Source organism: Mobula birostris, chromosome 7 (assembly GCF_030028105.1).
Source record: "Mobula birostris isolate sMobBir1 chromosome 7, sMobBir1.hap1, whole genome shotgun sequence".
Classification (NCBI taxonomy): Eukaryota; Metazoa; Chordata; class Chondrichthyes; order Myliobatiformes; family Myliobatidae; genus Mobula; species Mobula birostris.
In genome coordinates, this window is record NC_092376.1 from 155081477 (window position 1) to 155102187 (window position 20711).

The following is a 20711-nucleotide window of genomic DNA, read 5'->3' on the forward strand; positions in this document are numbered from 1 at the left end:
TACAACACTCCTCCCTGCTTAGCTATAGACTCCAACTCAACAGAGATTAAATTGAATTTCAATTGAATTGAATTGACTTTATTACTTATATCCTTCATATACATGAGGAGTAAAAATCTTTATGTGACGTCTCTGTCTAAATGTGCAATGTGCAATTTATAGTAATTTATAATAAATAGTATGTACAACAGGACAGTTAATATAACATAGAAATACAGTTGTGTCAGCATGAATTAATCAGTCTGATGGCCTGGTGGAAGAAGCTGCCCTGGAGCCTGTTTGGTCCTGGGTTTTAATGCTACCATACAGTTTCCCAGATGGTAACAGCTGGAACAGTTTGTGGTTGGGGTGACTCGGGTCCCCCGCGATCCTTCAGGCCCTTTTCACACACCTGTCCGTGTAAATGTCCTGAATAGTGGGAAGTTCACATCTACAGATGTGCTAGGCCGTCCACACCACTCTCTGCAGAGTCCTGCGATTGAGGGAAGTACAGTTCCCATACCAGGCAGTGATGTAGTCAGTCAGGATGCTCTCAGTTGTGCCCCTATAGAAAGTTCTTAGGATTTGGGGGCCCATACCAAACTTCTTCAACTACCTGATGTGAAAGAGGCACTATTGTGCCTTTTTAATTACACAGCCAGTATGTACAGACCATGTGAGTTCCTCGGTGATGTTTATGCTGAGGAATTTAAAGCTGTTCACCCTCTCAACTCCAGATGTCAATGGAGGCCAGCCTGTCTCCATTCCTCCTGCAGTCCACAACCAGCTCAGCATCTCAACTATATACATTCTATACAATATAATACAACTGCTATACAGACATTCACGGCATAGTAATTTTTAAAATTGTCCCATTCAGGCCTAATGATTTAATCACAGTGGAGGCTTTCTTACCCTCGAAAGATAATGTCTTTCCCAACAACGGGAACACTGCTTGACAGATGAGAATTGGGACTGTGAAACAATCTCAGGTTCTGGAGCCTCTGTGGTGGTTGTAGGAGTTGACTCTGAGACAGTAGGAAGTAGGTCTGACACAGGTAGCCATCTTTCTTCTCTAGAACTTCACTCCATTCTCCTTAACTGATCAATGTGTTGTCTCCAGATGATATCAAATGCAATCTCCACTGTGCTGGAGAGTGGTCCAGTTCTGTCCTTAATGGTTCCAAGAACACCTCTGTTGTCCCTCGCAGGACTGCTTGTCCAGGAGTGAGAAGCCCTCAATTTGTCTCAGCTAGTTGTCCTACATACTCCTCTGAGATTGGCTTTGAGGAGATCCAGGTGTGAAAGCAAGGGACAACGCAGTAACAGCTCAGCTTGTCACAAAGGGGGGTGCTGGGAGAAAGGGCGGACCCAAATGTAAGACACAAACACATCTAGTGAGATTAACTTAAATTGAGTTTATTGCTCGTTATAAGGAGAGCAAAGCAGAAGCAGGAATAGTGTACTGGACAAGGACTCAGGCTGGGACTAAGGGTCTGGGCTAGGACTCGGAATCACGGACCTCCAGGGCCAGGACTTGATACTTGGAGCCGCCAGGGCCAGGACTTGATACTTGGAGCCTTCGGAGCCAGGAACTCTTCTTATTCATGGGACAGACTCATACACAGGACATAAAACACTGAGCCGGGAATCCTCCCTAGACACAGGATGGAGTCGGGACTGTTCTTGACACAGGGTCAGGACCCTTCCAGGGTACAGGGCCGGGACCCCCTTTAGACGCACGACATGGATACGGAGACCACACAACGATGGACAGAACTATAACTGGGCTCAAGTATGCTCCAAGCCGTGACGAGCTCTTGACTCACTCCCAGCGGATTAACTTTGACTGACCCGTACTGACAAGGGAAGGCGACTTGCTGGCACTTGCTTCGGGAGGAGACTAGGCTTGCTCCAGCCAGATGACATTGGCTCGCAGTACCTACAGTGACTTTGTTAACGCTCTCACACCGAACGACTGAAAGCCGGCGACTATAGACTGCCGGTTCAGCCGAGAGTAAATTGCCTCCAATCACCAAGCCCGAGGGACACGGGAAAACAGAGAACTAAAGGGAAACAGGGAGTCAACGGTCTGGATCGTAACACAAACAAAGTAAATTTAAAGGGAACCCGATCTGGACCATGACACAGCTAGTGAGTTTTTGGTTGTAAGTGTGCTGCATTGTGATACACAAGGAGGAAGCTGGCAAGCTTCTGATTCAGTGTCAGTGCAGTGTATTCTGTTGACATTTCTTGCAGTGATTTCTTTAGAACCTAACCAAACCATTCTGCCAAGCCATTTGTAGCTGGGTGGTAAGGTACAGATGTAATATTAGATTAGATTAGATTATGAGGACACACAGTCCTCTTTTATTGTCATTTAGTAATGCATGCATTAAGAAATGATACAATGTTCCTCCGGTATTATATTATAGGAACACAAGACAAATGAAGACTGAAAAAACAGACAAAAACCACATAATTATAACATATAGTTACAAGAGCGCAAAGCAATACCATAATTTGATGCCGTAATATGTCTTATTCCTTTCACTTTAAGGAATGACTGAATCAGTTTTGCAGCAAGCTGTGGTCCATTCTCATTGATGAAGTGTCCCGGAACACCAGTCCTTGAGAAGAGGCTTCTCAACACATGAACAGTCTGGAAGGCTATAGTGGAGGTGATTAGGAACACCTTTGGCCAAGGGATTTGTGCCTGTGAATGGTCCAGCAAACTCTGCATGAATTCGATGCAGGCCATTCCCAGGGATGTAGGGGTGCTGGTCGTGGCATCTTTAGGATGTGTTGGCATTAGAAACTTTGCATGACGAGCTGCTCGATCTGTTGATTATCCCCAGACCACCAGACAAAGGTTTGAGCTAATGCTTTCATTTTGACCATGACGAGATTATTGGCATGAGGCTCATCCAGTACTTCAGATCTCAGCTTGAATGGTACAATAACTCTGAATTCTCACAGTCTTCACTAAAGTCAATTTCATCCTGGAATTGGTAACAAATGGGAGAACTGCAGTTTCTGATGCACATTTCAGCCATTCTGGGTGGCCATGTAGACCTAAGAAAGTGTTACCCTTTGTATCATCTCTGCCGTAATAGGAAGAGTTTTGATTTGCATTAGGGAGAATATGTCATGCGGAGTGTCCTTTTTGAAATGTTTTCCAGTATTTCTTTTTCTAAGGGTAAACAGGACAATCCATCAAAATTTCCATGATTAGTTGTCCTCTTGAATTCAATCTTGTAATTGGGTCCTCCAAGAAACAGAGCCCATCTCTGGGTTCATGCTGCTGCTGTTAGTGGAACACACTTCTGTGGATTGAAAATGGACACTTGTGGTTGATCGTCAGTAATGAGGGTAAATTCTTTCCCATACAAGTACTGGTTGAAACATTATACACTCCAAACCAGACTCAAGGCCTCTCTGTCAATCTGTGGGTAATTTTTCTCTGCAGCAGTAAGGCAACATGATGCAAAGGGTATGGGGTGTTTACTTCCATCACTCAGAACATTTACAACAGGAATCCTGCAGATGCTGGAAATTCAAGCGACACACATCAAAGTTGCTGGTGAACGCAGCAGGCCAGGCAGCATCTCTAGGAAGACGTGCAGTCGACGTTTCAGGCCGAGACCCTTTGTCAGGACTAACTGAAGGAAGAGTGAGTAAGGGATTTGAAAGTTGGAGGGGGAGGGAGAGATCCAAAATGATAGGAGAAGACAGGAGGGGGAGGGATGGAGCCAAGAGCTGGACAGGTGATAGGCAAAAGGGATATGAGAGGATCATGGGACAGGAGGTCCGGGAACAAAGATAAGGGGGGGGGGGGGACCCAGAGGATGGGCAAGGGGTATAGTCAGAGGGACAGAGGGAGAAAAAGGAGAGTGAAAGAAAGAATGTGTGTATAAAAATAAGTAACAGATGGGGTACGAGGGGGAGGTGCGGCATTAGCGGAAGTTAGAGAAGTCGATGTTCATGCTATCAGGTTGGAGGCTACCCAGATGGAATATAAGGTGTTGTTCCTCCAACCTGAGTGTGGCTTCATCTTTACAGTAGAGGAGGCCGTGGATAGACATGTCAGAATGGGAATGGGATGTGGAATTAAAATGTGTGGCCACTGGGAGATCCTGCTTTCTCTGGCGGACAGAGCGTAGATGTTCAGCAAAGCGGTCTCCCAGTCTGCGTCGGGTCTCCCCAATATATAAAAGGCCACATCGGGAGCACCGGACGCAGTATATCACCCCAGCCGACTCACAGGTGAAGTGTTGCCTCACCTGGAGGGACTGTTTGGGGCCCTGATGGTGGTAGGGGAGAAAGTGTAAGGGCATGTGTAGCACTTGTTCCGCTTACACGGATAAGTGCCAGGAGGGAGATCAGTGGGGAGGGATTGGGGGGGACGAATGGACAGGAGAGTTGTGTAGGGAGCGATCCCTGCGGAATGCAGAGAGAGGGGGGGAGGGAAAGATGTGCTTAGTGGTGGGATCCCGTTGGAGGTGGCGGAAGTTACGGAGAATAATATGTTGGACCTGGAGGCTGGTGGGGTGGTAGGTGAGGACCAGGGGAACCCTATTCCTAGTGGGGTGGCGGGAGGATGGAGTGAGAGCAGATGTACGTGAAATGGGGGAGATGCGTTTAAGAGCAGAGTTGATAGTGGAGGAAGGGAAGCCCCTTTCTTTAAAAAAGGAAGACATCTCCCTCGTCCTGGAATGAAAAGCCTCATCCTGACAGCAGATGCGGTGGAGACGGAGGAATTGCGAGAACATTTAACTCAGAACATTTAATGTGATTGCACCTGTACCATAAGGTGACAGATCACAGGCAAGCTTCACTGGATGATATAGATCATAATGTGTTAGTACAGTGTCTGATGTCACCACTTACTTTACCTTTTCGAAATCCACCTCACACTTCTTTATCCATTGCTATTTCTTCCTGATCCATAGGAATGATTTCAACGGATGGAGCACAGTAGTCAGGTTTGGCAAGAATCTGTTATAGTATTTGCCAAATCCTAAAAAGGACTGCAATTGTGACATGTTCTTTGGCCTTGGGACATCCACCACAGCTTGAATTTTCTCAGTAAATTTGTGTATTCCTTGTTTGTCAATAGTGTGATCATAGTAATTGATGCTCGCTTAAAAGAATTCACACTTGTCATGTTGTGCTCTGAGCTGATCATCTTTTTAACACTGTCTTGAGGTTTTAGAGATGTTCCTTGTCATCCTTACTGCAACCAATGATACCATCCAGATAACTCTGAGCGCCTGGACAATCTTGTAGCACCTAGTCCTTAGCTTTCTGCCAGAGTGCAAGTGCAGATGCTACTCCAAATAGCAATAAATCCCTTTATGAGTGTTTATTGTGAGAAACACTTTGGACTCTTCTCCTAATGCCATCTTTAGATAAGCCTCAGCTAAGTCCATTTTGCTGAAGTGTTTCCCTCCAGAAAGGTTTGCAAAGATATCCTCCATCTTGGGCAGAGGGTATTGATCTACTTTCAGTACTGGCTTGATGGTGACCTTAACATCACCACAGATCCTGTCAGACCCGTTCTTCTTGGCTATTGGCTTTGCCCATGGGCTCCACTCAATCTTGGAAACAATTTCTTCAGCCTCCAGCTGGTCTAGCTCACTGGCTACTTTATCACAGATAGTATAAGGAACCCCCTGCCACAACGGTAACACAATTTGTTCAGTGAAGCAGATTTCTGTTTTGTGTTGCAATTCTTTTCATGCTCACTTTCATTTCTGACTGCAATGCAGTTGCATCTCTGTCTGCTGGTTCCATTGGTACAACAATTTCAACTGCTTTTTCAAATTGAAGTTGTGCTTCAGTTAGGAGCCATTTTTGAATGCTTTCTTGTAATATTCTACCAACTAAATGATCTCACAGTGCATCATTAAGCCAGTTATTGAACTGTATATGTTCAGACAATCTCTTCAATTTCGCCATGTATACTGAAATGGTCTTCCCTTCCTTTGGATTCCACTTCCAAAACCTAAAGCATTCGGCAACCAACAAGACTTCAGTTCTAAATATTCCTTTGTTACTTTGACACCATCAGCAAAGCTCATTCAGCTGGTTTGGTTGGACCAGTCAAACTTCTGAGCGAACTGTATGTCTTTAAACCCAATACATTCAGCAAAACTGGTACTTGTTTCTCATTGGCTGTTCTATTTGCTTTAAAATACTGCTCAACCTGTTCAGTATACAATGTCCATTTATCTGTTGTGTAATCAAATGCATGCATCTTTCCATATAGACAGATATATCTGCTCTATTTTCACCCAGTACAGTAGTCACTGTTTATGAACACATGCATTTTTCTGTTCCCTGCATTTTTCTTTTTTTAACTCTATCTTTTCTTCCCTTCCAAGGAATACATACTGTGCTGCTTTTTTTAAAACTTGATCATCTCACTGCTCTTCAACAGGTAGGTAGTTGGCTTGGGTTTGTATTAAAAGTACCTCATCACCGCTGTTATGTTTTGTAACTCCAAAACATTAAACCAATTAAAAGTCAGACACAAGAGTCTGAAATGTGAATGTAACTTAGTGTTTACATTAAGTGAGTTCTGACCGTATCAGATGGTAGCGTCATGGTGTCTGCAATTGACGTATTTTTACATATAACCAGTAATGAATTATCTAAATGACAAAGAATGCATAATCCAACAAGATACTTACAATATTATTCAAAAACTACAGAAATAGTAAATAGACAACATTCCTCACCTGAGATTTAGCTGGCCTAAAACCAGCCAGATTTTCAGTAAAAAGCAGATGAAAAGAATTTTTCTTGGCACTTTTGGGTTGTCAGATCTCATCCCCATTTCCCCAGAAAGATGGGGTTCCACCTAATCCAATTCAAAGTTTTAGGTATTCATGAAAAATCTGGAAATGAATAGGAAAAGGAAAGAAAGAAAGAAAAAAAAACTACTAAGTGTTCAGCATGTTACAGGTGAGATTACTGAAGGAGGTTCCTCAGGACTCAGTGACCTGGACTTAGAAACATAATGTAAATTGAAATGAACAGGAAGGAAGTGGAATGAAATCTTTTGAGATTTCATGCAAAATATGTTGAAAAGATTGCAGAACATCAATTAATGTTCAATTATGTAAACAAAACAATCAGACAGTAATCAGAAGGTGTCATGATCAACTCACACACTGCTCAGGTCAGATCACAGTTCACATACTCTAATGAAACAGAGGGTAGACATTCTTGTGCTGGAGATGAGAACACTGTGAGGTTAATAGTGAGGCAGGAAGAGTCAGAGGTTTCATGTAGTAGGATTCCCAGTAAGTATGGGAACAAGAAGGCAGAAGAAAAATCATTGTAATCTCAGTAACAGTAGATACAACCTAATATACCATACGTGCCAGGTGAGGATGATAATGGTATAAGGCTAGTTGGAATGAAAGTGAAAGGTGTAGGGAAGGTACCAGATCATGATGTGGGAGAGGGGGTGAAGGAGAGCCAGAGCAGTGGAAAGCATTATCAGGAGGGGAATGTTGCAAAAAACTGGGGTCTAAATTGTGACGGTGGTAGTGCGGGGGGTGGTGGAATTGATAGCTGAGCAGGACTTCGCTATGATCAGTGAATGGGCTGAGGGGAATGAATCAAGATGGAGGATGCAAGTGGAATTCACATTAAAGTGAACAGGTTAGAACTGTGAAATAAATGGGTAGTGAGGAGCATCTGAGACATGTCCCTATTCCAGAATAGGGACTTGTAGAGCGTGGGGATGAAATCCGTGATGTGATCACTCCGATCTGGAAAGTGACGCGAGCAGCCTAAGGGATCAAATAACAACTTGAGCTATATACCCCTAAGGTTTCCTTCTGAAATTCAGGGAGTTCGATTTGTCTTCTTCACCTGACCTGTGTGAAGCTTAAGAACAGGCCAAGAGAAGAAGAAAAAATTGTGAAATTTATCCGATCTGTCAACTCCTTGCTCAATGTTTGGATTCCAGCCAGCAGACAGCATGGATATCCCTAACGATGAGATTGTAAGTAATGTTCATTTTACAGGAAGTGATTTTTATGTGCAGAATGTCCACTTTCTGTAATAGGAAAGAGCTTGTTCAATGCTTGAATTGCCTCTAGAATTGCTAAAGTTGACAAGAATGGAAGTAGGTTACATAATTTCAATCCTCCACCCTGACATTCTTCCTCCATTCGGTTGGACGCTAATATCTGGGATTGTATACTAAAGATCTGACATATGACAAACATTATGCAAATCAAGGAAAGAATGGTTTGAGCAGATTTTGCAGCAATTCCATTGTGGATCTGAAACTAATGGACATAGATTGAAATTCATAGAAGGTTGCTACAGAATGTCAGGAAATTTTCACACAGAGTGATTAATGATTGGAATGGGTATAAAATTGCTTATAGAGGCAAAGTCCTGGACCCATTTAAGACAGATTTGTATCCTGTAATCCAATAATTTCGGTTTCGATGTAATCAATTAGCACGGGCCCAATGGGTTTCTTATCCTAAGTTATACTATGCACTTATCAAGCAGATACAGTCCAAGGATATTATTGTGAATTTTTACAATATTCACACTACCCTTCAGTTACAAGCCTTTTACGTTCTAAATGATGCAAGTGCAAGTGTACTGAATTAGTGCGATTTGGGACATTATGTCAATGTTCTGACGAGCCAGTCTGCCTAGAGAAATATTTGAATACTTGTGTCTGTCGGCGATTAACACTAACTCACTTTACACCTATGACTGTGTGGCTAAGCACAGCTCTATTCAAGTTTGCTGATGACACCAGTCGTAGGCTGAATCAAAGATGGTGACAAATCAGTATATAGGAGGGAGATTGAAAATCTGGCTGAGTGATGCCATAACAACAACCTCTTACTCAATGTCAGCAAGACCAAGGTGGTGATTATAGACTTCAGGAGGAGGAAACTGAAAGTCCATGAGCCAGTCCTCATCGGCGGATCAGAGGTGGAGAAGGTCAGCAACTTTAAGTTTCTTGATGTTATCATTTCGGAGGACCTGTCCTGGCCCCAGCACATAAGTATAATTATGAAGAAAGCACAGCGTTGCCTCTACTTCCTTAAGAGTTTGTGAAAATGTGGCATGATAACTAAAACTTTGACAAACTTCTATAGATATGATGTGAAGGGTATATTGACTGGCTGCATCGCAGCTTGGTATGGAAACACCAATGCAGTTGAATGGAAAATCCTGCAACAAGTAATGTATACAGTCCAGTCCATCATGGGTAAAGCCCTCCCTACCACACAGCACATCTACAGGAAGCATTGTCGCAGGAAAGCTGCATCCATTACCTGGGACCCCCGGGCACCCAAGTCAGGATCTCTTCTCACTGCCACCATCAGGAAGAAGGTACAGGAGCCTCAGAACCCACACCACCAGGTTCAGGAACAGTTATTATCCCTCATCCATCAGGCTCTTGAACCAGAGGGGATAACCTCACTCAACTTCATTTACCCATCATTGAAATGCATTCACTTTCAAGGACTCTTCATATAATATTCTCTATTTATCTATCTATCTATCTACGCATCTATCTATCTATTTATTTATTTACTTATTATTTCTTTATTTTTGTATTTGCATAGTTTGTTGTCTTTTGCACACTGGTGACCAAGTTGGTGCGGTCTTTCATTGATTCTATTATGGTTATTACTGTGCTATTGATTTATTGACCATGCCTGTCTGCTTGAAAAGGACTGAGGCAGGACAGAAAGGATTAATATGCAGAACTAGAAATAAGTCTTTCAGATGAAGATGATATATGTTTGGGTATGCATTCTCAGAACTGATGGCTGACTGTTGTAAAATGCAATATGTTGGCCATCTGTTTATAAATAATTGAACAAATACATACCGAATCTTATGTAGGCATGTATCCCCCAATGTCCTATTTTGTCTAGATCTCTGAAAAAAATGAAATATCAAGTTAATGGTAATGTTGATTCCTAACACAATTTACTACTTTAAAGATCGTAGTAATTTTCAATAAAAATGGCATTTTAAATTGACTTAACTAACAGTGAGAATTTTGAATTAGTTCTGCTTCCTGAAGCATTGGTATCAGCATTTGCTTACATAATGAGTAGCTTCTGTTTTTGCCTACTTAATCTAAACTGATCCTAAATACTGTCAGGTCTGAGTGAAGAAAGAATCGAGCTGACCTTTTAGTTTTGTCTCTGTTCCTGTGGTGGGTGACTAATTTCAGTTCATCACTTAGAACACAAGTGGTTCTGCAGATGCTGAAAATCCAAAGCAACACACACAAAATGCTGGAACAACTCAGCACCTCAGGCAGCAATTATGGAAGGGAATAAAGAGTCGACATGTTGGGCTGAGGCCCTTCATCGGAACTGGAAAGGAAGGGGGAAGAAGCCAAAATAAGAAGGTGGGGAGAGAGGAAGAAGTACTTGGTAGAAGGTGATAGGTGAATTCAGGTAGGGGGGAAAGTAAGTGCGTGGAGGACGTTTTTAGATAATATTTTGGAATGATAATAAACTGATTTCTCTAGCAACTGAAAGAAGCACTTGATTTTATTTGTCCTATTGCTCATTTCTAAATACCTGTTGCTCTATGTTTTCTCATATTATAGGTCTGCATTTGTTTCTGTGTGTCCAGCAGTTTTTAATATTAACTTCTAAGGTTATTTTGGAATTTCTCCCAATATCTTTAAATCCATATAATTTTCTGCTCTCATAAAAGCCAGATGTTTATGCACAATTATTGAATTTGACATTGGCTTCATGGGAGAAGCCAAAAAGTAGTTGCCTCTCTGACTGAAGGCCTGTGATCAATGATGTGCCGCAGGGTTCAGTGTTGGGTCTGTTGCTGTGTGTCAGCTATATCAAGGATATGAATGATAATGTGCCCAACTGAATCAGCAAATTTGTAAATGACACCAAGATTGAGGGTGTAGCGGACAGCAAGTAATGCTATCAAAGCTTGCAGAAGGATCTGGACTAGCTGGAAAAATGACTGAAAAACAGCAGATGGAATTTCGTGCAAACAAGAGTGAAGTGTTGCACTTTGAGAAGAGATACAAGTGTAGAACATACACAGTGAATGGTGATGAACGGAGAGATCTGGGAAAACAGAGCCATAATTTCTTGAAAGTTGCATTACATTCGCACATTAGCCTTCATAAATCAAGGTGTTTAGTACAGGAGTTAGGATGTTATGCTGAAGTTGTGTAAGATGTTACTAAAGCCAAATTAAGAGTATGTGTGTAATTCTAACTACAGGAAAGGTATCAATAAGATTGAAAGAGTACAGATAAAATTTACAAGGATGTTGTCATGACTTTGGAAACTGAATTATAGGGAAAGGTTGAATAGGTTAGGACTTTATTTCCTAAAGCATAGGAGAATAGAGGGGATATGACAGAAGTATACAATATTATGATGGCTATAGAAAAGGTTAATGCAAGCAAGCTTTTTCCACTGAGTTTGGGTGAGACAAGAACTGGTGGATGTGGGTTTGAATGCAACATATAAGAGAAGTTTAGTTAAGATAAGTACCTGGACGTAAGGAGCATGAAGGGCTATGGTCCAAGCATGGGTTGATAGGGCTAGGCAGAATAATAGTTCAGCATTAACTAGATGGGCTGAAGGGCCCTTTTCTATGCTGTAATGCTCTATGACACTATGACTAATATCACAACACTTACGTGGAGGCCATAATCTGAAACAGATGATTTTTCAGGCTCATAAGCAAAGACATTCGCTGGTTCAATATGACATCTGTGGGCATCAAATTTGCCATTTGGAAGTGACCTGCTGTGCCTGCTGAAAAATATTCAAATACATTTACTGCTCATTTTTCAGTCTGGAATTTCAATTCTGAAATGCATTTTGCAGTTTTGTTATTAAAACAGTATCCCGTTGAGCCTCTGGCACCCAACACAGTATGAGTTCATGCCAATAATTCACCATGTAATATATTTCCTTTCTTGATAGGTATTAAGGAAGGAGCCATGAGAGATCATCAGTAAAGCCAGAAGTTCTGCCTCATTTCCAATTCCAAATATCCCAAATGGACAAACAGCAGATTGACTTATTGTCAGGAGCAGTGCTGGTCTTTAGCCTGCACCCACAAATGTGTTACAGAAAAGCAGCTTCTAGATAAAGCAAATCCATTCAGACAGAACTCAAAACTTTTCAAAGATTAAAATCAAGTGAAGAAAGAAGCATAATTCCATCATTTATAAGTTGGCTGGGCACTGATATTAGGTGGCCACTCAGTGGCTGTTTATTAGCTACTGGAGTAGAAAGCAGTGTGCTCTTCCACTGCAGTAGAACATCCACTTCAAGGTTCGATGAAAGATGCTCTTCGGAGATGCTCAAGTATCCACTGTTGTAACACGTGGATATTTGAGTTACTGTCACCTTCCTGTCAGTTTGAAGCAGTCTATTCTGACCTCTCATTAACAAGGCATTTTCACTCATAGTACTACTGCTCACTGGATTTTGTTTTTTTCTTTGTTTTTTTCTGCCACTCAGCCTTCTCTGTAAACTCTAGAGCATGTTGTGCATGGAAATCCCAAGAGATCAGCAGCTTCTGAGATTCTCAAGACACACTGTCTGGCAATCATTCCAATGTCAGACCACTTAGATCACATTTCTTCCTCATTCTGATGTTTGCTCTGAAAAATATATGAAGCATATTCCAACCAAACAGCTTTATCCCCATATTTATCTGTGCAGGAAAGCTCTTGCTCTGACATGAAAAGGCCAGTTCTTTATATAAGACATTATGTTGAGAGCACATTCTGCATCAGGTCTTCCGTATGTGAAAAGTCCTACTGTTCTATAATTAGATGTTCACTGTCACTTGAACTTGTCAAAGGGGAAATGAATCATTTGACACTTGGTACTCCAATTCAAACTTGGATGCATTCTCACAAGAAAAAATGTGGAAAAGAGAATAAATCAGTACACCAGCTCTGAACATTTGTGTGAATTGTTGAACCAGGAAGTGTAGTTATGGTTACGATCAACTAATAATATTTCTTAATTATGATCTGAAGGCTATAAAGGCAGCCAAGTTTTGTTGGCATGTCCTCTCCAAATCTTTTCCGAAGAACTGGGAAAACATTTTTAATTAACACTGACCAAATACACTTGTTCTCCACTAAAACTAAGTCACAAAGAAACAGAAGGTGCTTTATGAACTATAAACAGGATATGTAAGTAACAGGAAGTCAAACAGATCAATCGATCAACAATCTTCTTCCCTACCGTATATCCCTAAAGAAATAGAGCACAACTGCTTCAAACTCATGGCGCCATTCCCCAGTAGATGTTTAGTTTGAGACTTCAGGCATATACTCGTGTCACTTTATTAGATACACCTATACAGCTGCTCTTTTAATGCTAATATCTAATCAGCCTGTCATGTGGCAGCAACTCAATGCAAAAAAGCATGCAGGTGTGTTGGTCAGGAGTTTCAGTTCTTGTTCAGACCAAACATCCGAATGGGGAAGAAATAGGATCTAAGTGATTTTGTCCTGTGGAATGATTGTTGGTGTCAGACTGGGTGGTTTGAGTATCTCAGAAATTTCTCATCTCCTAGGATTTTCACGCCCAGTAGTCTCTAGAGTTTACAGAGAATAGTGGGTGGTTCAGAAAACACAGTAAAACATCCACAGAACAGCATTCCCATTGGTTAAAACATCTTGTTAATGAGAGATCAGAGGAGAATGATCAGACTGGTTTAAGCTGACAAGAAGGTGACAGAAACTCAGATACAGTAACCATGCGTTACCAGTGGTGTGCAGAAGAGCATCTCCGAACGCACAACTTTTGAACCTTGAAGTGGATGGCTTCAGAGGTCTTCTGCTACAAACATACACTCAGTGGCCACTTTATTAGCTACAGGGGGCACTGAGTGTAATTTATTATAATCTTTCTCTCATTGCAGCCTTGGCCTCAGCAACAAACCTCATCAATCTATCTCCCGTAAAGCACCACTATGCTGTAAAACGTTGAGATATGTATCATTGTGGTGGAGATTTATACCTCTTTTTTTATAGAGACTTGCATTCTTGACCCTGGAGGATTCACATTTATTTCATTAAACTGATGCACTTAAGTCTTTGAATTAGCCCAACCAGTTTCAAATATTTAAATTTCTCTTATCCAATGAGTTGTTCAATGCGAAAGTGTATAAAACTTACTCTTCTGGATTGGCTGTGGCAAAGAAATATGAATGAAGTTCTTTTGCTGGCAATGAATTGGGAGGTATTTCCTTGGGCTTTGTACACTGACAGCCTCTTAGAGAGATGCAGTTTTGGCTGTCACAAGGATTGGCTGATAAGGGGTTGGAAGCACTTTGTTCTCTTTCAGGCCATGGATACTGTGACTGAATGCTACCATTTTGTTTTTCATGCTCAGAATCCCGATGTGGTTCAGACAAAGAAGGACACTTTATTGTGTAGTTTTCCTTTATTGTTGAATTGTAGGACAACGGTCTTGTTAATTGTGATCTTGATATATTAACTGTGCCAGAGCCAGAAGAGGGCTGTTTTGTTGGATTAGCTTCCCACTTGGTGTCAATATTAGAAGACAATCTATAATTATCTATAAAACAGAAAAAGTAACTCATGAAACTGCCTGTTGTAAAATTTCCAAATACTTCTTCATCACAATCAAAAATACTAAATATGGAAAAAACAATTATCAAATAAGTTACTTCAAATAAGATAAACAGTCCATTTTAAATGAAATCATTTTTGTTTTCTATGTTTTCAAATGTAGGTAGATAAAAAACACAGCTGTAATTACAATAACATTACTCAAAATTAAAGCAAGCAGAAGGGATTTTTACTTTGTATGTTCAGAGTTCTGTACAGTTTACCTTGAAGAAAATCATAAAACCTATGTGTAATGATAAATGTAGAAACTACATGGGTATTAGCTTAGCATTCACGTAGCATTTGATTTTTATACAGTCCGTGATTGAACTGAAGCATAAAGTTGATTGTGAAATATGACCAATGCTTTCCTGTGTGCATAGCATGTAATCTGTCATGAATATGACTTCAGTGCAAGTGGCATGGCTTTGCCTAGAGACCCTCACCCTGCGACTATGACACCATCTGACACATAACACAGGTTCATCGCTATTGGTGCAAAAATGAAATGAATGAATTTCAGTTGGAAAACAGGACAGAAAAGAAAGAACAGGTTCACACTGGAATTCCCTGAGGGTCTGTTTTAATTCTGATACTGGAGAAATTACTGTGCAGGACAAAATGTAGTCAGCTTCAGTGATTCGATGGTCTATTCTAGATTTTGTTTTAGCGTTTTATAGCTGGATCCTACTTCTATTTAGGGACTGGCATAGACATACACAATCTTGTCTCCAGGTGGTCTCGTGATCACAATATCCAATAAAATGCTGGAAAAGCTGGGTATCTGCTCTAAAGTTGATCTGGCGATATTAAATTTAGGCTTTCTGAAGCTTCTCTACGACTTCAAGCATAAGTTCCTGTCTGAGAGATCCTGTTCCATACACGACTCCTGACATTACAAATGTCTAATGCGAGTAACATACCAAGGACCTGTGAACAGCGCCATTCACTTGCGTAATTTTACATGTGCATGAAAATCATTCCCCTGCAGCCCAGGACAGAACAAGTATGGGTTCACCTCAGCTATTGCTTGGTGTGCAGAAAATAAAGGATTACATTCACAAGCAAGCCTGGGCTTTGAAATTTCAAAACACTATAACCAGTCAACAGCAGATGTAGTTGAAAAATAAATCTGTGCCAACAATGATCTCACTAGTTATAGCAGGAGATACAAAGGGCAGGCTCCAGAAGATTGAATAGTTCAGGTAAAATCATGTCCACACTTTTAACAAATAAGGAACTATAACTACAGTGCAATAGATAAAATATTCTAGAACTTATAATTGCATACTGCATATCATATTTTCATTCTCTTTTGCTTTTTATCACATACACACACATAAAATAATGAATGTGTGTCTTTAGGCTCCTGTAATTCCTCTCTGCTGGTAGTAATGAGAAGAGGGCATATTCTGGGTGGTAGTGGTCTTAAATAGTGGATGTCGCCTTTATGAGGCATTGCCTTTTGAGGATATCCTCATTGGTGGGGAGGGTCTGCCAAGAGGATCATCAGGGTCTTCCTCCTCCCTATTTGTTGTATTTACCAGAAGTTTTGTATATGAAGGGTCCAAAGTATTGTTTAAGATCTCTACCAGCCATCCCACAATCTCTTTGACTCACTACAGTCAGGAAGGTGGTACAGGAGCATCAGGACTAGAACTGTCAGACTGGGTAACAGCCTTCTCCTCTTAGGCTGTGACACTAATGAATACCTTGCTGCCATCAAGGTCTCGTCACTAGGACAGAGAGCTTTTGCTGCTTCCTGTGCTGCACTTTACTACATGTATTTTGGATTACATTTTGTTAATATATTTATAGTATGAACCCGGGGGGTTTAAACTAGATTTGCAGGAGGAGGGGAACCAGAGTATTAGAGCAGATAGTGAGGTGGAGGAGGATAAAGGTCATGCGAGAACTGCAAGTATAGTGCATGGAGTAAAGCCAGATCTAACATATAAAGAGGCTTTAAGGAAAGAGAAGCAGAATAAACGGTGTAAAGGTAGTAAAGTAGTAAGGTAGAAAGGCTAAAGTGCATGTACTTCAACGCAAGAAGCATCAGGAACAAAGATGATGAACTGAGAGCTTGGATACATACATGGAATTATGATCTCGTGGCCTGAGTTTGAAAAGTAATGGACAAGAATTTTACAAAACTCTGTGCCATAATTCTCCAAGTTTCTCTTAATTTTGTAACTGTTCCTATACATAGAAAAGTGGTGTATGTCCTTAACCACTACAATAAAACTGGGAAGAAACTGTGGAGCTGTTTATCATTTAGCTTAATTTCTTTTGGCAGGAAATTACTCGTGTCTGATTTAAGGACAGAGTGCCTGGTTATTCTGAAAATTTTCAGTTAATTAGGAAAAGTCAGCATGGGTTTATAAAATGGCCCTACAATCTGACTGAACATTTCAAAGATGTGATTAAAACTGTGATGAGGTAAATGCTTGGTAATGTTATTTAAAATGGCACCGGAATGGGCAGCAAGATATAACAAACAGATTCAATGCAGGAAAATGTGAGATTGTTAACATTCGGCCTAAAATGAATAGAACATAGTACTTTTTGAATAATGAAAACACAGAAGCAGTGAGGTCCAAAGAGACTTAGGAGTCCACATACAAAGGCAGTTAAAATGTCAGATACAGAAAAGAATGTTAAGGTAATTTGAGCTCTAGTCTTTATGCTTTGGAGACAGGAAAATACCCTGCTATAAGTCTTGATTATACTACACCTAGTAAACTGAGCAGCTCCAAACAGCACACTTTCAGGAGAACATTTTATAATGTTGAAGAGATCAAATGGAAATTTCAATAATGTTTGCTAGAATTTAAAAGGTTCAGGGATTATTAATCAAAGTTTTTTTTAATATACAAGGGATTCTGCATATGTTAGGAATCCAGAGTAATGCACACAAATCTAGTGTCTCCACTGATTTCCTCTAGCATTTTGTGTGTGTTAATCAAAGTTTTTAAGAAATATGTTTCAAGGAGAAACTTTCAGAGCTATGGGTTAAGTGGACAAAGTTGACTTATCCAAGGTGAATTTTTCAGGAATAAAGTTAGGAATCACTTTTACATTCTTTAGGTGGTAGAAGTTCTTAACATTCTTCCGCAAATGGCAGTTGACATTAAATGTGCTGCTAATTTCACATTGCAGACAGGGAAAGAATGAAAGAAATTAGATCTTGGTGCAGATCAACCAAATGGCAGAAAGGTTCATGGAGCTAAACTTTCTGCAATTACGCCCATGTTCTGAACCATATCCATGACGCAAATCAACGTAGGAATCTTAAGGGTACAAAGCCCCGCATCAGGGACGACAGAAAACCAATAAATAAGAACTATTACATTATGCAGAGGCATGATTGGCATGTTCCACTAGAGTTTATTCTCTAGCCTTGCTGTAGGTGATTTTAGCAAGCAATGTTTAAATTATTAAGATTCACTTCTTTAAATGAAATCAATAATGGAAATAATGATTACATTTTCCAAATGAGTATTAAAACAACACTTTGTTCTTTAATATACTTTCTCAGCTGGCATAATACACTCAGTATTGTACAGCCACATTAATACTCCTAATAAACTTAAAAATCATTTTCAGCTTTTTAAATTTTCCAATAAAACAGAAGAATGGTTATCTTGAAAGGGTGATTTATTCAATAAATAAATAGGAAGCTTGGAGTTCAGTGATAGGATATAAGCATCCCTTTATTACCAAGTACATTGTTACATTTTAAAATGGGACTTTTTCCAAATATTCTATAGAATACTGGAATTCATTTGCATTATAGATTAATTCTCTGTAAACATGAGGAGAATAAAATGTTATTTACCTGCCTTTGGAATGCTATGATCACTCTTAAGAATTGAACTGTACAAAGTCTTTGATCCATCTTCAGTTGGAACCTGAAATGGATTGTGAATATTGATTAGAAATCATCTGGCAACTTTCTCTGGTAATAAAAGATACACAAGTATACAGAAAGTGGCCACATAATTAGGTATCTTCTGTACTTGTCATATGGCGGTGGCTGGGAACAGACCCAAGTGCAAGATACAGACACTGAAGTACTAGGGACAGGACTAGGATACAGGGTGAGTGCAAGGACATGGACACGAAAACCAGGAACCCGGAACAGGACTGGACAAGAGAGCTAGGAGCCCGGACTTGGACTCCGAGCCAGAGACTGGGCAAGGACCCAGTACCTGGGTCTTGCCTCTGGCTCGGACCCCAGAACTAGGCAAGAACGAGGCTTGGCTGGCTGGCAGGCAGGATGAGGCTGGAATCTACAGGCTTGAGGCTAGAGGCTAGAGACTTGAGGCGAGGCTTGGCAGGATGCAGGAGGCTGGAGTCTTCAGGCTTGAGGCTAGAGACTAGAGGCGAGGCTTGGCAGGAGGCTGGAGGCTGGATTCTTCAGGCTTGAGGCTAGAGACTAGAGGCGAGGCTTAGCAGGAGGCTGGAGGCTAGAGACTAGAGGCGAGGCTTGGCAGGAGGCAGGAGGCTGGAGTCTTCAGGCTTGAGGCTAGAGGCTAGAGACGAGGCTTGGCAGGAGGCAGGAGGCTGGAGTCTTCAGGCTTGAGGCTAGAGTAGACGTGAGGCTTGGCAGGAGGCAGAAGGCTAGAGTCTTCAGGCTTGAGGCTAGAGGCTAGAGACAAGGCTTGGCAGGAGGCAGGAGGCTGGAGTCTTCAGGCTTGAGGCTAGAGGCTAGAGACGAGGCTTGGCAGGAGGTAGAAGGCTAGAGTCTTCAGGCTTGAGGTCAGAGGCTAGAGGCTTGGCTGGAGACTGGAGACTGGAGGCTACTCCTGGGCAGGACATGGATCTCCACCCGAAGGAGGCAAGGGACAGGAAGGGACAGAACCAACCGCAGGTAATGGCAAGACGGCCTGGCTTACCTGATGGAGGCAAGGGTTAGGAAGGGACAGAACAAACCGTAGGTAATGGCAATACGGCCTGGCTTACCCAACGGAGGCAAGGGACAGGAAGGGACAGAACCAACCACAGGAAACGGCAATACCGCCTGACTTACCCGGCGGAGGCAAGGGACAGGAAGGGAGCTAGGTACGCAGTGGCTCCAGGACAAGACTGCAGGCGAGACGAAGCAAGAGTTACCAGCAAGACTTGCTTCAGGCAATGCAAGGCGAAATGAGAACTTCAGGCGAGGCGAGCGTTACCGGCAAGATAAGGCAAGGCTTCAGGCGAGGAAACAGAAGGCAGAGGAAGGGATACAAGGAGTAAGGACAAGAACAATCCAGCAGCCACGCCCTGGTCTCTGGAGGTATTTATGCAGCCAGCCCCAACGAGCATCAACTGCCTCAATTAGAGCTCAACAAGAACAGAAACAGGATAGACAGGAAAACCTGGAGCAAGAGTTGATGGACCGGACCGTGAACCGGAATATGGACTTCACGGACCGGACCATGACAGTACCAAATAAAGTGGGCACTGAGTGTATGTTCATGGTCTTCTGTTGCTGTAGCCCATCCACCTCAAGCTTCATCATGTTGTGTATGTTTAGAGATGCTCTTCTGCACACCACTATGGTAACTTATGATTACTTGCATTACTGTTAGTTTGAACCAGTCTGGTCATTGTCCTCTGACTTCTCTCATTAACAAAGTGTTTTTGCCTACAGAACTGCCGCTCACTGAATTTTTTTTTGTTTTTTGCACCATTCTCTGTAAACTCCAGAGACTGTTGTGCATGATCAACAGTTTCTGAGATAGTCAGACCACTCTGTCTTCACCAATAATGATTCCACTGTCACAGTTACATATCACATTTCTTCTCAACTCTGACGTTTGGTCGAACAAAATCTGAATTCCTTCACCACGTCTGCATGATTTTATGCATTGAGATGCTGTCACATGATTGGCTGATTAGATATTTGAATTAAAGAGCAAGTGTACCTTATAAAGTGGCCACAGAGTGTATATCGTAAGGGCCCAGTCGACATCTGTGAGATCGTCACACGTTTATGATATTTTATTAATGAAGTCAGCGAAGAATTTGATTCAGCAGCTTATTAGTCATTTCATAAGGTGACATATTTAATAAGTAGGTAAAG

General features: G+C 41.4%; 1 protein-coding gene across 4 annotated transcripts in view; it reads right to left on the bottom strand.

Annotated features, from left to right (window-relative positions):
- Positions 1-20711, bottom strand: part of LOC140200520 (uncharacterized) — a 147923-nt gene that overhangs the window by 72791 nt on the left and 54421 nt on the right. For 3 of the 4 annotated variants that reach the window (XM_072263982.1, XM_072263983.1, XM_072263980.1), the window contains exons 6-9: positions 18480-18552; positions 14186-14588; positions 11678-11795; positions 9869-9918 (exon numbers count right to left, since the gene is read on the bottom strand). In XM_072263982.1, the coding sequence (XP_072120083.1) occupies positions 9869-9918; positions 11678-11795; positions 14186-14588; positions 18480-18552 (644 nt within the window). The remainder of the gene's footprint in view (positions 1-9868; positions 9919-11677; positions 11796-14185; positions 14589-18479; positions 18553-20711) is intronic. The other variant, XM_072263981.1, reaches the window with a different exon arrangement.